General features: G+C 38.9%; 3 protein-coding genes across 5 annotated transcripts; 1 reads left to right on the forward strand and 2 right to left on the reverse strand.

Moving 5' to 3' along the window:
- Nucleotides 1–1,623: 1,623 nt before the first annotated feature.
- On the reverse strand, nt 1,624–5,693 carry LOC129765112 (uncharacterized). 3 transcript variants are annotated; one of them, XM_055764990.1, is made up of 4 exons: nt 5,241–5,693; nt 3,869–5,180; nt 3,125–3,794; nt 1,624–3,067 (listed from the first exon to the last, which is right to left on the reverse strand). In XM_055764990.1, the coding sequence occupies exons 3-4, from the start codon at nt 3,790–3,792 to the stop codon at nt 1,756–1,758; spliced, it is 1,980 nt and encodes a 659-aa protein (XP_055620965.1). In that variant the 5' UTR covers nt 3,793–3,794; nt 3,869–5,180; nt 5,241–5,693; the 3' UTR covers nt 1,624–1,755. The 3 variants fall into 3 exon arrangements, with proteins under 3 accessions (XP_055620965.1, XP_055620964.1, XP_055620966.1); XM_055764989.1 differs by having other exon boundaries at nt 3,869–5,693; XM_055764991.1 differs by having other exon boundaries at nt 3,125–3,810; nt 3,869–5,693.
- Nucleotides 5,694–7,727: 2,034 nt separating this feature from the next.
- LOC129768680 (snurportin-1) lies at nt 7,728–9,581 on the reverse strand. The gene has a single exon (XM_055770465.1). The coding sequence runs from the start codon at nt 9,478–9,480 to the stop codon at nt 8,377–8,379; it is 1,104 nt and encodes a 367-aa protein (XP_055626440.1). The 5' UTR covers nt 9,481–9,581; the 3' UTR covers nt 7,728–8,376.
- Nucleotides 9,582–17,143: 7,562 nt separating this feature from the next.
- Nucleotides 17,144–18,855, forward strand: LOC129769179 (deoxynucleotidyltransferase terminal-interacting protein 1). Its single transcript, XM_055771267.1, has 2 exons — nt 17,144–17,443; nt 17,499–18,855. The coding sequence occupies exons 1-2, from the start codon at nt 17,249–17,251 to the stop codon at nt 18,669–18,671; spliced, it is 1,368 nt and encodes a 455-aa protein (XP_055627242.1). The 5' UTR covers nt 17,144–17,248; the 3' UTR covers nt 18,672–18,855.
- The last annotated feature ends 933 nt before the right edge of the window (nt 18,856–19,788 follow it).

A 19,788-nucleotide genomic window follows, 5' to 3' on the forward strand; every position in this document is an offset into this window, starting at 1 on the left:
TAAAACGCGAATGTCGATAACTGGTCTTCTCTTTTCGCCCAGTTAGCGAAGGTTTACTGTACAAAAACGCATCTTGGCAGGAAATCGTGCTTACTTTAGACTCCACAAGGCGCTACGGTCAAGTAAAACCTGCCGCATCACACAGTTAACCATATATAAAACCTTGATAAGACCGGTAGTTCTATACGGCCACGAGACGTGAGTTATGCTCACGGAGGACCAGTGCGCCCTTAGTGCGTTCAAACGGAAGGTGTTGCGCGCCATCTACGGTGGAGTGCAGATGGATGACGAAACATGGAGAAGGCGAACGAACCATGAATTGCACCAGTTTCTGGGAGAACCACTCATCGTTCATACCGCGAAAATCGGCCGGTTGCGTTGGGCTGAGCACGTCGTAAGAATGTCGAACGACAGCCCAGTGGAAATGGTCCTCGACAACGACCCGACAGGAACAAGGAGAAGCGGACAAGATGATTCGACCATGTAGGAGCCGATTTGCTGATCCTGCGCAGACTGCATGGCTGGCGACAAACAGCTATGGACCGAGCATAATGGATACGACTTCCGTGTACAGTAAAGGCCACTTGGGCCTTTTGCTGATTAAGTGAGTCAAAACAATGGGACCCGTTCCTGCTGTACGCTTGAATTTTCAAATCTGATAAATGGGGTTTGTAGCTCACGAAATGCTTAACCTAATGTAATCATTAACTCGATTTTTTTTTAATTTTGCGACTTATTCCCCTATGACTTAACACCGACCATAAATACCCATGAAGAGACAGGACGGTTGAAAAACAATAAAGCCGCTGATATCGACAATTTGCTGGTGCGCCACAATATTTCTATCCGTCTCACAGTTGTTATTAGGGAATTATCGAAATAACCTTGTTTATATGCATATAAGAGCAAGAACTGGTCAGTCAGTGGCGTTTAATCGCCATCTCCCTCTACGACTCGACTATCTCATTTCATTCTTCTCCGTCAAATGGACTTCATTGCATTTTGAAATGACCACTTGTAGACTGAATTCGTTTCGATGTTTGAGTTCAATGTGGTTTGACATATACTACTGGTGAGCTAGATTTTTTTTTTGTATTGTACACGAAAATTACTCACACATGTTAAATAGCGTGCAGTGTCGTGCTCAGAACCACTGACAAATTTGTGAATTTTGTTGATATAAACCCGTTTTTCTGTATGTTTTTTTTTCACAAAATTGAACTCGGAGACAAAGAGAACTAAAATTTTGTTTAGAATTCCTCCCAATCTGCACGCTTTTTACTTTTACTAACGCGATGTCCTTTATAGTATTCCTGATAACTGTCTAAGATCGTTGGCTTGAGTGGGTAGACAATAATCATCCATTAATGGTGTAACTTTTTTGCATCAGAAATCAAGTTTTCCTTACACTTTTTATGGACGTAAAAATAAGATTGTGTACGCGGGTAAAGAGATTCATGTTAGGGGGAAGTAGAAGTGTGGATTAAAGTCAGTTGAATGAAAACGCAAGTTTGAAGTAGTCCTAGTCGAAGAGAAGCTACTAAGTGGAGAGTTGATTTTCATTGTCATCTTCGAAGATTTCGAACCCTGTTGCGCACAATGGTTCAAACCAAACCAAAAATATGAATCTTATTTATGTGGATCATCTTTATTATTAATTATCATTTTAAACCCGTTGACTACTCACATAGAAAAAACTACGAGTTATTCGAGTAGTCAATTCATTAAAATAAACTTCCTGTAATATCTTTTATACTACTCCGCCATATCCTTATCCACTGCTTTATTCTGTCCCTCTGTGGACACTGCCGACTCGGGGAGCTTTTGTCGCCGTTCTGCTCGGGCCAGCATCACCTTGAAATAGCCTGTGGTACACTTCCTGATTTGTGTCAGGAGACATGTCTCAACGAACACTCTGATGGAACCATTTTTACGTTGCTCTTCGCCCAGATGGATCTCAACGGCTTCATTCGTTTTGAACACATCCATCCGTATGCTAAACACCAGCGGCCGGTTCTGTTCCCAGCGTGACTTACTGATGGCGATTTCATTGTCCAGCTCCTCTTCGTTGGAAATTTGCAGACGCATGCGTTTAAACATAACCTGCCGTTCGCAGGACATTTGGAATGATCGGATGTCCTCCTTCTTGATTCGCTCGGGAACAGTTCCAACACGTTCGACATCCGTCAGAGTTTCCAGCTGGCAGAGGTAAATTTTGCGCAGAATGTCCTCAATAAAATCCAGCATACAATTGGCCCACATATCTTTGATCTGGCGTTCGTTTATAACAGCATCCTTGTCCTTCTTCGTTGCCAGCAGAATCTGTCGAACAATGAACAGTTCGTATTCCACTGGTAGCAGTCTACAAAGCCTCCACTGTGCGGTCTTTTCTACTGCCTTCGTCCCATTATTCACTGCATTTGGAACAGGACTTTTAGCTGGTTTTTGATAGCGCTTGACTTGCGTAAACAGAGTTTCCAGCACTTTGGAAAATGGCTCCGAATTCGTAGCGCATAATACTTCATAAGCCACCTTAAAACTAAGTTTGAACTGTTCGAAGTGAGCGACTGAATTGCAGACTCCACCGATGTTTAGATTCAACTCGAATGGGTCCTGAATCGAGAGCATTGTCCCGAAGTTGAACGGTGGGTACTTTTGATGCTCCACAGCACGATAATATGGCTGCAGCTCTCGCACCTTGGACTGTTGCATTTCCTCAACGGTGCACAAACGGCCAACGTATGGCGAAATGAGATTCTTCTCGAAGTCAAAATTTGCGTAATACTTAAAAAAGTTACACAGCAACGATCGAATCGATTCCTTGTTCATCGATGCGAAGCTTATGTCACGTGGATACCCAAGATTCCAGGGTCCATAATTGGTTCGGGGGATTCCCTTCTGGAGATCCTGCACCGACGGCAGCAGCGGGAGCTTCTTCGTTTGTAGGTAGAAAATAAGCATCATAATCATACAGTAGGTGTTCATCTGTCGATGATTGTTCAGTAAGTAAGCACATCTGGCCCAAAATTTGACAATAACTGCCAGCTTATGTATACGCAAATCAAATCTGCAAATCAGAATTGAAAGATACCTTCAAAAAAGGTTCGATATTTGAGAAACTCACCTGGTAACCGCTAAGATAAACTTGCTGTTGTAGCACCCGCGTGCATTGGAAAAATTAATATCGCACGTCAAGTTTGTCGGCCCATGGATCGCTCGTAGAAGCGGAACTTTTGCCCCTAATATTTTCACCATCCCGTGGAACATTTTATCGCGCATCATTCGACTGTTTATTACATGGATGAGCTTGGTTTGTTCTACCCTGTCGCCTTCCTTCTCGTAATGTATGTAAAAGTCCAAATCCGAATCGCGAAACGCAAGACCAGATTTGATAGACCCAAAATCATAAATCGTATGATTATTGTTAGGGAAGCCAAGCACCCTGTTAAGGTCTAGTTTGACCTTAATGAGAGCCATTTCGACCTCTTCCTGGGACGGTTGCAATGCAGAAATTAATGCTTTCATTGTTTCCGCCTCATTTCCAGAGGTGAGACCCCGAAACGCCTCCAGAACTGGCTCGAGCAAAAATTGCAACTTCTCGGCGTTGATATCCTCCTCAGTTGGACCGTTGCGTTTGTTGTTGTTGTTTGTACGTTTTATTGAATGCTTCCGCTTTCTTCCCTTTCCGGCCTGTGCTGGTTTGTTCTGACCATCATCCTTATCAGCGCCGCCTTTCGATGGTCCGGGCTGTTGTTCCATCTGGGAATCTTTTTGCTTCCCCTTATCAGCCATTTCTGCGAAAAAGTTAATCTTCAGAATAAACATATTTCAAGCACCGTACTGACAAAAGTATAATAGAATTACCAACCTAGACTCTTAAATGATATCGTCTGAATAAGATTCAACGTTAAGAAATAAAATTTCCCAAACTTTTATGGGAAAAAACAATGATGAAGCCCACCAAAACGATGCCTTTCACACTGATGAAAAATGGAGAAAGCGAAATGGCAACTTTTGTATTTTGTGGATGCCAGGGATGCCAGGTAATTTGTTTGAAATTTGTTTGTTTCAATGTCATCACATTTCTTCATCATGATTGGCACATGTTTGTGTCTAATTCCAGTTGCTCATAATACCGTGTTGAGGATCGTATCGCTTCAAATGCAAACGCTTCTTTGACGAAGTTTTACGTTTTTTTATTACACTCTAGCGCTCACGTCGCTTCTTTTTTTTAGTAAAACCAAACAAAAATGTCAGCGATATTCTGGAATTTCAATTAATGGCATACGTTCCAATTTCGTTGATTTTAAAAACAAAGGACAACGTAGAGAAAAACGATGGAAAATACGTGAAGCGATGATGTGCGCGCCTATGTAGGAACAAATACAGTAGAATCCTGATTATCCGCGGAAAAGTCTGACAAAGTCACCCCGGATAACCAAAATCGCGGATAACGCAATTGACGAATTTACGTTGAATTTACAACCAGATGGCGCAGCGAGTAAAATGAGGATGTTTTGTTTTTTTTGGTATGAAATTCGTTGAAATTTTCTAGAAAAATCAGAATTTATCTTTAAAATTCCCGGTTTCATGTATTCTTTCCACGCTGAAAAGGTTAGAAAATCATCATTTTACAATGTGCTATGTACATTACGAGGAATGGCTTGTTATAAGTATTGTAACCTTGTATTTTTTTCAAATAAGTGAACGATGAATAGGAAGTTTTGCGCTAAAAATACTGCAAATCCTTCTCGTATCGACCCCTACATAATCAATGATATCAGCCAATTTGATCACATTCACAATTATCCATAGTATCAATAACCGGTATGCATTATCAAACTTAAAATTTTCGAAGATTATCTATGACTTTGGTCAAATCGCGTGTTGAAACCATCGTAAATATACAAAACTCTAACTTTCTTACCATATACTGACGACATTCAATGGCTGAAATGAATCTAAATTGAAATAAAATGAATAATCACCACCGAATCTTGTTTTTCAGAACGTAAAATAAACAAACACCCTCACTTTTGTTGTGCTGAGCTCTAATGTAGGTGTCGCATGAGCTGATTCAGTTTTGCGTAAATTCGTCAGTTGGCGATCTAACGCAAAACGTAAACGATCGGCGAGACATCTGGATTTTTTTTGAACTAAGAAAATGATGCTAATGTAACCTAAAACTCAAAAACAAATCACGTATATTTTACTTCCGGGCTTTCCAAGGTAGTTCTCACATGCAGGAATCGTTCATTTTTCTACTTGTGAAAGAGAGAGAGAACGTGTCCGAAACGCTCCGCTCGTTATGTTTGCTACTGCCACTAGTAAACCGATGCGAGACACAGCGAGACACAGGTTGTTGATGCTAGGTGTCGATACCGCTGCTGCTGTCGTTGACACTAGAGATCGATGTGAGGCACAGTCGGATTGTTAGCCGCTCAGCTTTTAATGCTCGCCTTGAAATCCGTTCTTGCTGCCGTGGGGAAATCTCAACAAGCCACTTCCACTTTTTCGATGCCAAGCAAGCGTGCGTACCCGCTACTCTGCAAGAGAGAGCGTACCCGAAACGATCCGCTTGTGATGGTAACTGCTGCCACTAAAAGTAGACCGTTGCTACTGTTTGCCACTGCTTCAATTATCGCCTTGGTAATTGCTGCTTCCACTGCTGCTGCTTGCCGATGTTATCCGTTCCGCGTCCGTTGTAAGAATGCTCGCTGCGCCGAATTGCTCGCGCTTTTATAGCAGGGCTCACACCTTACCGTCTTCTGATTGGCCCATCGTTTTCATGACATGTTTCTCTTATATCTTCTTCTTATTCTTCTTCTTTTATTTTAGATTATTCTACAGCCGAAGGAGCTCTGAACGATAAATTCTAAATCATTATATTCTATACTCTACACTAAGGTGGGCCAACTTAAGGCTGATTTAGACGATGCCAGTCAGCGCTCTAGTTGAAGTATCCAGTGAACAGAGAACAGACACTCTGTTCAAGTTAGAGGCCAGTTACTTGTTCGATACTGGTACAAGTAACTTGAACAGAGTGTCTGTTCTCTGTTCACTGGATACCTCAACTAGAGCGCTGACTGGCATCGTCTAAATCAGTCTTTACTAAAACCACTCTTCAGCCATCTTGAAAGTCTACTGTGTTTTGTTTGTAAACACAATACAATACAATACGCTAGTGTCGAAGCTCGCTCGTGATCAGTCTGTCTCTTTCACGCTACAAGCAAATAATTTCCCTTCTGCTTCCTTCCGTACTATTTTCATATACCGCTCTCCTAACCAACTTAGTGACGAAACGGCCTAACCTAGTACCATAGACCCGTCTTTATGCAAGCACGAATGCAAGCGGTTGTTCGTCGCAGGGATGCCAGGTGATTTTTTTCAAAAGTCTTGACATGGTACGAGAAAATGTCTTCATCATAATATCGGAGAAAAGTTCTTCACACAAAACGGAACTGTGATAACTCTATTTGTTTATTTTAGCTTCGAAATTTTGGTTGTAACTCAAACCATATCCGTGGAACTAATTGTAGAAAAGGCATGTAACCGGAAGATCTTCGATTTGTGAAGTGGTCGTTTGAAAGATCTAGGTTAATGTATTGTATAGTAGGGCCAAAATAATAGAAATTCAATGTCAAAATCATTCGAATTTTCGAGCGCAAATGTTCTAATGTTTCTAGAGAGAATATGTGAATATGAGAGAATACTGAGACTAAAGCCCTACTTTTTGAGGATATTTTCGGCCAATAATTAGAATTTCATGGAAATAATATCTTTTAAAAATCCACGTACGCTATCATTCTGAAATTTCTTCACATATTTGCTAATGTCTTCACAAACTCAATGAAATAAACGAAGTTTATTTCTTACCCAAGGGTAGCTTACGGGGTTTCTCACGGGTGCTGACGAAATAAAACTGTTTGGTTAGTAGTTCACACAAAAGGCATCATCGTATATTATTCCTGTTCCTTTTTATACATGTCTGTCTTCTATCTATCTCTTTTTCACTTCATTTTCGCTCAGATCGGACTCTGTCCGTTTTACCGAATGTCGGCGTTATTCACGTTACGACAATCAAATGTCTTCAAAATGAAGACATGTCTTCAAACCTGGCATCTCTGGTTCGCCACAAAGTGGAAGAGAGAAAAAATCGCTAGAAAAGATTGTTTGACTCATTTTCAACGATGATAATTTGAAATTTTCATTGTTTTGTTTTATTAGAGGCGAATGAACTTCCAAGTTTAAAGCCTCTTAAAAGGAAAGAAAGAAAGAAAGAAAGAATTTGTTTTATTACTTGTTACATGATATTAGTTAACTGTTTTTGTTTTGATTTAACTAATTTATTTATAATGAAGCAAACTTCTAATGGAAAACGCTTATTATTTGCTCACAAATAACATGCCAATTATTGACCAATTTACCCCGTGTGTGGGGTTAGTTGGTCAATTTATTCTGAAATACAAAGACGTTAAATAAAAGAAAAATGTAAAATAATTGATTCTCTGATTATTTTTCATTGAAAGGGTAAAAGGTAAGCTTCATTGTGGTACATAACATTCTAACGCAAAACTTCGTACTACAAAGTTATAACCAAATTTATGCAAAAATGACCAATTAGCCCCGCCCTACCCCACAACACAAGATATGTTTGAGTGTTGCCATATATTGACAATATACGACATTTCTTTTTCCCCAACCCAATATAACAAATTTTCATTCTTTGCAGCAGATCGTAGAAAAACTCAAGATTTTGGCTTGTTTTCCATTTTTGTTTATTTGGAAAAATGGATCAAAGAATCAGTATCAAATTTTGGGCGAAAAAAAGTGCGCGGACGCATTGTGATTGTAGACTATAGAGCGCTACACATACAGCGTCACCGTCACCGTCCCGTCAACTTTTCTCTTGGAATTATTTTGCCGACGTCAAAGATGCCGGTGATGGTATATGTGAATGCTACCATACGATTTCCACGGAAGAATATTTGACATTACATTCCTTTACGTTGACTTCACGGTGACGGGACGTTGTATGTGTAGCGCACTTATAACGTCGTTTGGTGAAGCTACCTTGGACCGAAGCAACGTTTATCGGTGGTCCCAGATGACCGAGAAAATGTGAACAACGTTGTTCAGAACGTGCCTGAACATAAGTTAATTTCAGATAATTTTCATATATTCATTAAAATTAATATACGAAATAAATAGGAATCCGTATCACGTTAAAATATCGTCATTTTATTTATTTTCTGAAGCACCAAACTGAACGAGAATAAACCTGAGTGCACTTCAAATAGGTTGAAAGTTGTAAATCTTAAATTTGTATCATTTTTTATTCTAACATGTATGTACCGACCATAGTAAAATATTCGGTTACCCTTCCATTTCGAGCCGTCGCATCTCATCCAATTCTTTACGCTGCCAATTTTCGTCCTCATAGCTCTCATCTATGGTAGAAATCGTTTCCATTTGTTCCCAACCGGCTACTCTAGATGGCTCGGTATCTTCGCAACCTTCATCCATAGAAGTGATTTTTGATTTGCTGCGTCGTGATTGTTTCTCCGCTAATTTAGCATCAAAATGCTCCATGTAGGCTCGATATCCCAGTTCAGTGTATTTTGTGGGTATTCGTTGCAGATAGTGATGATTTATAGTTAACCGCAAATCTTCTCCAAGTACATCCGGTACCATGAAAGGAAACAGCCATGTTACAAGAGGTGTTTTTCCATAGATATAATTTGATTCCTTGTGGTAGAATAACAATCCGTCTAGTCGAGTATTTTCAGGAAACATTGGATATCGGGATAGACATTCCTCAATTTGGTTGCGATCTTTACAATCGTAGAACGGGATAATTTCCAAGCGACACCTGTTTTGTTTCGACGTACAAAACCTTTCCTGCAATGTATCCTCTTCCAGCTTACTCCGCAACCAAAGAAACCGGAACTGACACTCACACTGCACCAAATCCATTTCGTTGTAAACCAAAAGGTCAATAGCGTAAAAAATACGTTCCTTCGTCATGAAACAATCCAATACAGTGACGCGCTGCCTTTTGCCCATGCTGGTGGCAAATTTGGTAATCGATTTTCCATGCTTGTCATAAGCCACGGCCAATCCTCGGCGAATAACTAACAGACAACGTATTCCGACCGGACAAGGTACCAGAAACCAGTTTTCTAAATCCGCCGGTCCTTCGTACATCCACTCAGAAAGTTGCGCTTTGTCACGATAAAGTTTACTGTACCAGATCCGCGGCCGCTGTCGCTTGTGCTCCGAATCCGAGCACTCTGACTCGCTGCCTTCGGCTTCGATTAGCTCTAGTAATCCAGACCGGCAGCTGTCTACTTCCGTTTGGCGAAGCCGTTTCTGTTCTTCCAGAAGCCTTTGTCGACGCTCCGACTGTTGGTATTCACTGCGTGTTTTGTTTTTGTAGAGGTCCGAAAAACGGGACGTGCTATCGTCCGAGTCCGTCATAGTGTTTGAATTAGCGAAGATAAATCGACAGGAAGAATATAGTACGGTACTGATTTCAAATGTTTACAAATTTCATTATGCTGTCATATTCAAAATCACCCGTATTCACAGTGTTGCCATTTACTATCGGTTTGGGGAAAATCCGACTGAAATATTTAAGGTAAGCTAACGACAGGTTTGACGAACAGACCAAAAAATTTTTAGACATGCAATAACTGAATATTTGCTTGTTGTGCTTTTTTGTCAAATATATTTGATCAGTACACGTTGATCAATCTTTGGGCCTGATTCTCGAATACACTACGAATACACTTCACGGTGGAAACGGTATGAAACGCATTCGCGATGACAACAGTACGATGTCGACATCTGGATGCGAGATTAGTTTCCCACTAAATTTATCATTATAAAATCAAATTATCTTCAGATTAAATTTTTGTATGAGATTATTATATCACACGAAGGAAACAAAGTTTTCCACTCACATTGAATACCAGTTTGATACGAAGAGGTTAATTTTCATTAATGATTTTTTATTTGAAAAGTGCTCATTCTGCCTGAAAACTCATCATTATCTTCGACACTTCACTAACTCGTAAAACGTAGTTCAATGGCGTGCCGTTTATTTCGTTTCCACCGTGAAGTGTATTCGAGAATCAGGCCCGGAATGAAACGTATCCGCGATGACAACGGTACGGTGTCGACATCTGGATACGAGATTAGTTTTCCACTAAACTTACCGTTATAATATCAAATTATTTTCAGATGAACTTTTTGTATGAGATTATTATATCACATGAAGAAAACAAAGTTTTCCACTCACACTGAAATCCAGTTTGATACGAAGAAGTTAATTTTCATTAATGATTTTTCATTTTAAACGTGCTCATTCTGCCTGAAAACTCATTATTATCTTCGACACATCACTAACTCGTAAAACGTAGTTCAACTGCGTACCGTTTATTTCGTTTCCACCGTGAAGTGTATTCGAGAATCAGGCCCTTTGTCTGTCAAAAAATGTCAAATATTTGATCTTCGGACAAACCTTTACCAAAATACCAGCCGGACAATCCGTATGCGAGATGGTTATCGTAATTTCCTTGCAAGCAACCAAACAGGACGCTGAAGCAAAATTTGGTAGCCAAAAAACGCGCTCGAAAGCTGTACAACAAGTTCCCAGGTGGTGGTGAGAAAATGTCCACGCTTGTCAACGGAGAGGAGGGAGGGGGGTACAGACTTAATCCATGTGGACAGGAAGAACAAATATATCTTTTAAATACAATCACCTATACATTTAAGATTAAATAAAATCTGAATTTTTAAGAATTTCAAAACTCCGTATTTATCAATAAACGAATTGAGCCGTCTGTGAGTGCAGCCTAGTCAAACGTTCATATTTTTCTCTTACATCATTGAACTTTTCTATATCTATATTCTAAAAATATCTCATGTAAACTTCCTTTGATCGAACTTTCATAGTTACGGAGTATGCATAGACGCCCATAACCCAAAACTATAAAAATTAAACGATTCCAAGGGATTGAGATTGAGATTTCATGGTATGCGTAAATGATTTTTCATGAGATATAACTTTCTATACATGTTGTTAGTTAGTTTTAGGATGATAATGTCTGTATAGTTTTTCATACAGAATTGCGTGTAAAATGAATGCAGTTGTAAAATATTCAAATTAATGGAACCAAGTATCTTTTAGGAGTAACGAAGAAACTTAAAATTTTGTGTTTTTATGGGTTTTTACTAACTTTCCAAAAATGCATGATATTGTTTTTATCAACCAAATTGAAACTACCATTTTGTCTCAAATTCCGAAATTCGGATTTTTGACTCAAATTCCGATCACTTCATTGTAAAAATTGATTTTATTGAAAATGCATGATAGGGGCTGTCCACATACCACGTGGACAGAAAAAGCACGGTTTTAGACTCCCCCCTCCCCCTCCGTGGACAAGCGTGGACATTTACTTACCTCTACCCCCCTTTGTCCACGTGGACATTTTTCCTTTTTAAATTAAAATAATTAAGGAAATAACTGATTTGCGCTTAAATTCCATTTTAATTCCATTTAAGTTGTTGACGTGGGACTACGTCTAACCGGAGTATATGGGGGTAAAATGAAAACCTAAACACAGAACATGCAGGAAAAAATGAAAGATTCCGAATGCTTATAACTCGAACATTTCTTACTGGATCGGAAAGATGTTTGCATCAATTGATAGGTAATATTTCTACATCTATCGCAATAAATAAAATGTTATTGTTCATTAGATAAACAATTGAATAACTCTAAAAAGTTAAGCGTTATCTAAACGCCCTAACTGCCTCGTTTTGATTGGCCCGATTTACGGTTTCCCAAACACAGCCATCATAACCAAGAAGCCTTGGGGAAATCGGCATTGAAAATACAAACCAAGCAGTGTTGGAGGAATCGGCATTACAAATACATGAAAGTCGGGGGTATTTTTGCTCCGACTGAAATGTGTTTCCCCAACACAAATTTCAGATCCAAGGTGTCTGGGGGAATTTTTTTTATCCCATTTATTTATTTGTTAGGCTCATTAGCATTTTAGCTGTAACAAAGCCGAGTTTTAATCGTGTACATGTACATATGTTTATGTTTCTATAAATTGTAAATTACACAGTAGTCATTTTTAGGCGTTAGGTTTTTCTGTTCCATTACACTATGGTAAATTACACAGTAGGGTGGAGCGTGGGGTATTCGGCATTGCAAATACATGCAAGTCGGGGGCTTCTTTGTTCCGGCTGAAATGTGTTTCTCCAACACAGACTTCAGAACCAAGGTGTCTGGGTAAATTGGCATTGCAAATAAATGCAAATTGCGAATACTTTTGTACTCGCTTGCCTATGTGCAGATTAGAATATGTTCCCTTAACACGGTCTTCTTAACTTAGGAACCTGGGAAAATCGTGCAGACATTAGAGGCGAATGAACTTTCAAGTTTAAAGCATCTATAGTATAAAAATCAGAAGTTAAAATTGTTGATTCATGCAAGCCGGGGGTACTTTTTTGCACTCCGAAAAGTGTTTTTCTACTACGGTTTACAAAAGCGGGTACGAACACAACGCTTTGGCTCGGTTATTCAAGATTGCCTTGAAGAATATGTCTTCATATCTCTGCTCACTGAATTGCTACGCATGCCATTTAATTATGAGGCAAAATGTTGATAACCATTTGCTGCGATAACGCCTATTGATTAAACAATATGCGTTCGACGTATATGTCAAAATCAAAACTGAATGCCTGAAGTTCATCAAATCAAGCAAATTTGCGGCTCGAGAAGTACGTACACTTGAGGGATGCAAACTTCGGAAGCGAAATGTAGGATAAAATATTCGTTTGATAATTCTTCCGTTCACATATTTTGGCCTAGGCATCATATCAAACGTCAAAGGACTGTCATTAAATTTTACTTGTAACGAAGAACATAATCTATCACAATGCATGGCATTTATTCAATCTCTATACACACAAAGCAAATATATTGATTTCAATTGAATTCGGTAATTATTTTATTCAATCAAAAATTTTATCAATAAAAACAAATGATAGATACTCTATGGTGGTCCCACGTCAACCTTGCGGTTTAATCATCGATATAACCCACCCATTTTTTTTATTTCAAATTCTACTTGCTGTACCCTGTACCTGCTTTGTTGTGGCCCATTGTTATTGTATGGTAGAAAAATGAGTGGTATAACAAAGCACATGCTTCTTGTGAGTATAATTTTGAAACACTTGTGAGTATACAATATTTTTTGTTTTTCCATTATCAGCGAAGATATAAAGGCTATCTGGTTTGCTAACCCGGAAACACGCAATGTACAGTTAACCAGGTGAGGAACAATCCGCATCTGAATATAAGCTACACAACTACAAAGATTTATCTTGAGCTTTGCTAATTTAGATTGCAAGCTCCAATCAAATAGAAATACAGTGAAAGCTCTCTATAGCGACATCGCAAGGGACCGTCGTTATAGAGAAATGTCGCTATAAAAACTGTCGCTATAGAGAATCCGGATGTCGTTATAAAGAGAGAAACGCTCAAGTCCATGCGAAACAAATCAATTATATTATTAACGAAGGAATTAACAGAAAAAATTGAAACAAAACATTAAACAAGACACAAAATTCAGCATTGCTCTTTCGCTTTACGATATGGTACAGCTTAAAATTATGTGCAGCAGAGTTTTGAATACATATATGAAAATGTACCGTCAGCAGAATCGCGTCTGAATATATGTTCAAGTTGAGTGATGTTTCAAATTTAAATTTCTCTGTTTTTGTAAAGTATCCGAATATTAATATTAGTTGCGCACGAACATTTAATCGTTCACAAAACATAATATAGACTATTTTCGTTCATAGTCATATACTAAGTTCAATCAAGTTCATTATTATTGCACTGTTGGCGTGACCTTGAGAATTGTCGCAATAGAGAATGATATGTATGAGCGGTAATGTGTCGCTACAGGGAATGGTCGTTATAGAGAAATGTCGCTATAAAGAAAAGAATTTCTATGCGATTTTGAAGGGACCTTTGGAAATGTCGTTATAGAGAGATTTGTCGCTATAAAAGTTGTCGCTATAGAGAGCTTTGACTGTAAATGAAATTAAAATCATTCTCAAATACATTTTTAGTTCACGATTTTCTAAACACTTGCAAAAAAAAATGTGTTGATATCACATAGACGCCAGTAATAATCCAGTCAACTTGATTATTTCGCCTTCATTTGATTCATATTGAATTCCAGTAGAACCTTTTACTACAGAGATATTCTCGATCGAATGAAAAGTTATCTTTTCATTTTGGATTATGAATATTTTATGACATAACGATCGCACAGAAAATCGAAGAGCAATTGTGGAAACTCGAAAATGTTTTATACAAGATCCAGTTATTGCTTTGACAAATGCATCGTTACAGTGTTACAGTGTTACTCAAAATTTTAGATGAAACAAATCTTTGCCCACTCCGGAATATAATCGATCACAGTAAATGCCGATTCATCTTCACTCTGGATTTCCTTTATTATTCACCTTTAGTCGGAAGCGCAAGTCAAAACCTTTTCCGCCATAGTTCGGAGAATTTCCAGAGGGTACTAAAGGTGTTTTAGAATATTTTATTTTTTCTTCGAATCCTTATGGGCCATTCTGCATTGAGTGTCTAGATGACTTTCAAAGTGCTTGCGAGGAAAAATGACATCGGGCAACTTACAATACATTGATTCCCAACAATGGAATTAAGCTCAAATCTCAACTGTGAAAGTTGAATTTTTCTTGAGACTCATTTTTGCTCTAAATTGACCCCAATTCAAAATTACGCAACTTGGAAGAATTTAATTGCATTCATTTGATAGTTGAGAAAATTTTCTGTTGTGGAACATTTTAAATAGTGAAATATAACAATAGGAATAACATTGTGGTGTTGAGGAAGGAATTGTAGAAGGATTCTTCTTCTTCTTTTTTTTGAATGGCGTTAACGTTCCCTGTGGAATTTTTGCCGTCTCAACGTACGCATAAACTAGCGTCATTTATTAATACTTAGTTGAGATTTCTTAAGCCAAATAACACGCCTTGAATGTATTCCGAGGGGCAAGCTCTAGAATACGCGTGACCACAGTGCAAGTCGAATGTTTTACAACTGCATTATATGCGATATTTTCTGAAATAAACAGAATACTGGGTCAACTGAATCAAGTTTGACGACTAGTGGTGCATGGATCATTTCACGCAAATGTAAATATTCATTACTAGAAATTGACGGAATTCCAATACTTTGAAAAATTCTACCTTTTCGAGAAAAGTAATGCGAGAAAATAAATTTACACAAAATTCTGCATGATAAATTATACAGACATTATTATCCTAAGACTAACTGTTCTCGAGATAGAACAAAATTTATAGAAAATTATATTTGATGAAAAAACCATATGTGTAATATCATGAAAACATAACCATTATGGAATCGTTCATTTTTTATAGGTATGAGCAATGAACGTCTATGCATAGCCCGCAACTATAAAATTATAGGATCATACAAAATAGCTCTGTCGCTCACAGTTTACATGAGTTATTTTCAGAATATAGATTTCAGTGAAGAAGTTCAATGATATTAGTAAAATATATGAAGCACTCTCAGGCAGCTCAATCCGTTTATGGATAATTACAGAATACTCAGGATGGGCGGAAAGTTTTGAAATTCTTGAATATGGATCAGTTTTTATTTAATTTAGAATGTATCGGTGATTATATTTGAAAAAATATTTATTTTTCGTGTCCACGTGGACATAGTCTATACCCCCACCCCCCTCCCCGTGGACAAGCGTGGACATTTTCATACCCCCTACCCCCCCTAAAATTGTCCACGTGGTATGTGGACAGCCCCATATTGTTTTTATCAACCAAATTAAAACTACCATTTTGTCTTAAATTCCGAAATTCTGATTTTTGGCTCGAATTCCGATCCCTTTATTGTAAAAATTGGTTTTATTGAACGTCAATGTTATTTTGATACCTTTCGATAAGAATATCGGGGTTTTCATTATTCAATTATTTATAACATTGATGTTCAGTAAATTTAATTTCAAAATGAAGTGTTCGGAATTTGAGTCTGTTCGGAATATAAGTCAAAACGGTACAGTGTTCCGAAATCAATCAAAAACTCTTCAACCCTTTACTCCTCAGTCCTTTGTTAAATGTAGATCTATAGATATCAGTGCATGCTTCCTACTTTATCTTTTCTTTCCTTGAAATTATTTTTTATTAATGAAAAATTATCAATGTGTGCGCTCGAAATGTTCGGTACTGATGGGGCTCATATTATGACAAAATATACAACACATTTCAAGGTTTGTTTTTGCTACTGCCAACACATCATGAAGCTTAATGATTTCCAGATGAAATAAGCACACTTCTGAAATAAAGCTGTGAACGTAAATGTACTTTCTAGTGTTGAATATGTATTCTATGTGATTGCAACATATTTTTTGAAAGTGTTTAAAAAATCGTGAACCAAAATTGTATCTGATAATGATTTTAAATCCATTTATTTTCATTCGATTGGCGTTACTCAAAATCAATCTTAGCAATTGTGTGGTGTAAAATGGGATGCGGATTGTTCAACTGTATTTTGCACGTTTCCGTGTTGGGAAACCAGATATACTTTATATCTTCGCAGATAATACAAAAACAAAGTATTTCAAGAATCTAAAATTCAACTCATACGAAACATATGCTAATCGTTTCTTTGCCATAAAACCTTAATGTGCCACAGCAAAGCGTGACAGGGTATAGTTAGTAAAGTTTGAAACAAATAAACTTGAATAGAATTAAAACATAATTTAGGCGCATTTCAGCTTTTTCATCAATTATTCTACCAAAATAAGGTAAAATGTCCACGCTTGTCCACGGGGGGGGAGGGAGTAGTTGAAAATCGTACTTTTTCTGTCCACGTGGTATGTGGACTAATTTTTAATGATTGATTGACAAATTTTATTTCTGTGTATTATGCATTTTCTCTGGATATATGGCAGCACTGATTTTTATTCTTGTCTCCTACTACGGACAACCTTCGATCCGAACCCTATGAAGTAAACAGTTGATGACATTCATAGTCTAACTTTTGGCGAATTTTCTTCTGTTCCGTGCGTTGTCTATCTTTGGGCAGCAAATTTATCACCTTTCCGACGGCGTATTCACTTTTAACGGAAACCAATTGTCCACATCAGTAATGGTAATTCAACGAGTCTGGCGTTCGTCTTCGTCAGCTTCAGGTATCTCTTCCAGCAGCAACAGTTCCGTGCTTACAGCTGGCGGAGCAACAAGTTCCTCTGAAGTAGGTCAAAATGTTAGCGCGTCTGATTCTGACGGCAGTGCGCCTGCCGGCGGTCAACAGCAAACCGGAAATGGAGGGACTAAATCGCAGGTTTGTTCAATTCAACTATTGTGTGAAGGAAAGTCACGATCTTTTCACTTTGTAGCGGTCCAAATTCAGTGGTGAGACTATGCTTGAGACATTAAAAATGCGTTATTCTGGACGGTCTTATTCAAATCAACCTCCGAACGATGCCGCATTGAAATCCCTTGAATTACTTCGTGCCAACATTCAGTATCTATTCGATAAGGAAATCGATGTGGTCATTAAAAAATTTAGTTCACTATTTTTCATTCCCGCGATAAAAAATATCAAAGAGAATCTGGGGGAGAGTGCCATTTCCGAAGAAACTCTTAAAACCATTTATTGCTCACTGTTGGAGAACAGTAAACCGCAGTATGTGGGGCAGATAGCTTCACCAGCGGAAAACTCACTATCGAGGGCAAACACTCCCGGAATGGAGTTGAGTGACTCCGATTCAAGCACGGATAATGTTGTTCCGTCCGGCACCACTAGCTTGCTCCAGCAAGCATTGAAACGAAAGCTACCCGAGCCCAACCAACCGGATACCTTCAAGCGGCAATACTTTCTCCAAGGTTCGTCCATTTATTCCCAAAATCAGTACTCCATTCTGCAGTCACTAGGAAATGTCCAAGGTTCGCTGCCGTACCAGATTAAGCCGTCCGTTTTGAATGCCACGGTTTACACGACAACAATTAGCCCGGAAACGTTATTCATTTTGGATTTTAAGGCGGGTCGAGCTTTAGGTGTGTCGGACTTCCGCGAGCGGCTTGCCAATAAGCACCCGGAAATTTTACGCTACTGTCCCGATAACCAGGATCGTGATTGGCTGCTGCAACAGAAACAAATCTCACCTCTCAACAGAAACGGACGCTTCTTCCTACTCGTCTTGGATGAGGTGCGGAAGCTTGCCGAACGAAACTCCGAGTACGCCAACAATCCGTACATGAAGGTGCCCGAATTGCAAGGTTTCAAGCTGACGGAATTCATCTACGCTAAAGTTCAGAAGCTGATTAAGGATAGCGCAGAACCGACGGTGAAACCAATTTCGCAGAGCATGACAACAGCGATCGTCACGAGTGTTCAACAGAGACCCCGGGTATCCTCACTGAGTTCCTCTCACGCGACACTGACGGCACTACTGTCCTCGCCCCAGCAATCTCAACCAAGTTCGACGATGGGCGAGGCGTCGAACGTTGGATCCGCCGGAAGCCAAGGACAGGACGCGTCCGTGGCTAGTAATGATATGAAAACATGAACTGAATAAAGTGGTTCCTATTTTTCTTGGAAGGTCGAGAAGTGATATTTTAAGATAGGGAAATTGTAGACACTCGCTTGCGATGAGGGCGATGAGGAACATATCAAGATTTCGCGTTACTAACAGTAAGCGTACCTTGAACTGCAAGTTAAGATAGGTTATTTCAGTGTACACTGGATGCAATGCGCGATTTGTGTCTCGCTTTACATGTTTTGATCAATAAATAGTATCTCGATAGATTGTTGTTGTTGTTGTTGTTGTTTATTTGGGATACTTTACACCGAGGCAGCTGGTGCATTCGTATTCTTGAATAAGTTATTTACTATTTACAATTGTTTGTACAGTCCTGTTTGTCTCAAAAAATTCATTAGTTTCGTTTCATTACTATTATCGTTCATTAGTGCATTTCTTAAACTAGTTGTACTAACGTCGTGTTGCTGTCTCTCGTTGTCGTATTTTCTGCAATGGAGTAATATGTGTTTCACATCTAATGTTGTGCCACAGCATTCGCAGTTAGGTGGTGTTTCTCTCTTAAGTAGGAAAGTATTGGTTAAACGCGTGTGACCAATTCTTAATCTCGTCAGTACTCGCTGCTCGGCTGCATTGTTACGTTCCGTCCATTTTCGCGTGTCGTTTTTAATTTCCCTGAGTTTAGCGTCCCTGGACGCAATCCACTGATTGTCCCAAATTAATCGTATTTTTTCTTTCACTGCTCTTAGTGCATCTTCCGCTGGTATCGGTATGTTCAAGGGAGGAAGTCGTCTTGCTTCGTTTGCCAACTTATCCGCCTCGATATTACCATTAATACCAGCATGACCAGGGGTCCAACAAAATCTCACGCGTCTGTTCTGTGTCATTATTTCTGCTTCCTGAATCCACTGGTGTCTCGATTTACCGCTTTCCAAAGCCTGGAGACAACTGGCAGAGTCTGTGACAATCACCAAATCATCGATATTGGGGGTTGACAGAGCCATTCTTATAGCGTATGCTTCTACTGAAAAAACGCTGCAATATTCGGGGAGACTGTACGCATTCGTTGTGGAATGGCTGTACATTGCGGCTCCTGTTGTGTACTCGTGTTTGGACCCATCTGTGTAGATTATGGTTGAATGTTGAA

Source organism: Toxorhynchites rutilus, chromosome 2 (assembly GCF_029784135.1).
Source record: "Toxorhynchites rutilus septentrionalis strain SRP chromosome 2, ASM2978413v1, whole genome shotgun sequence".
In the NCBI taxonomy this organism is placed as follows: domain Eukaryota; kingdom Metazoa; phylum Arthropoda; class Insecta; order Diptera; family Culicidae; genus Toxorhynchites; species Toxorhynchites rutilus.

Bases quoted from the DNA above. Each gene is read 5' to 3' on its own strand.
- LOC129769179 (XM_055771267.1), top strand. From the start codon at position 17,249: ATGGTAATTCAACGAGTCTGGCGTTCGTCTTCGTCAGCTTCAGGTATC. The intron at 17,444-17,498 runs GTTTGTTCAATT...TTCACTTTGTAG, and splicing joins ATGGAGGGACTAAATCGCAG to CGGTCCAAATTCAGTGGTGA.
- LOC129765112 (XM_055764990.1), bottom strand. From the start codon at position 3,792: ATGGCTGATAAGGGGAAGCAAAAAGATTCCCAGATGGAACAACAGCCC. The intron at 3,068-3,124 runs GTGAGTTTCTCA...TCTGATTTGCAG, and splicing joins TTTATCTTAGCGGTTACCAG to ATTTGATTTGCGTATACATA.
- LOC129768680 (XM_055770465.1), bottom strand. From the start codon at position 9,480: ATGACGGACTCGGACGATAGCACGTCCCGTTTTTCGGACCTCTACAAA.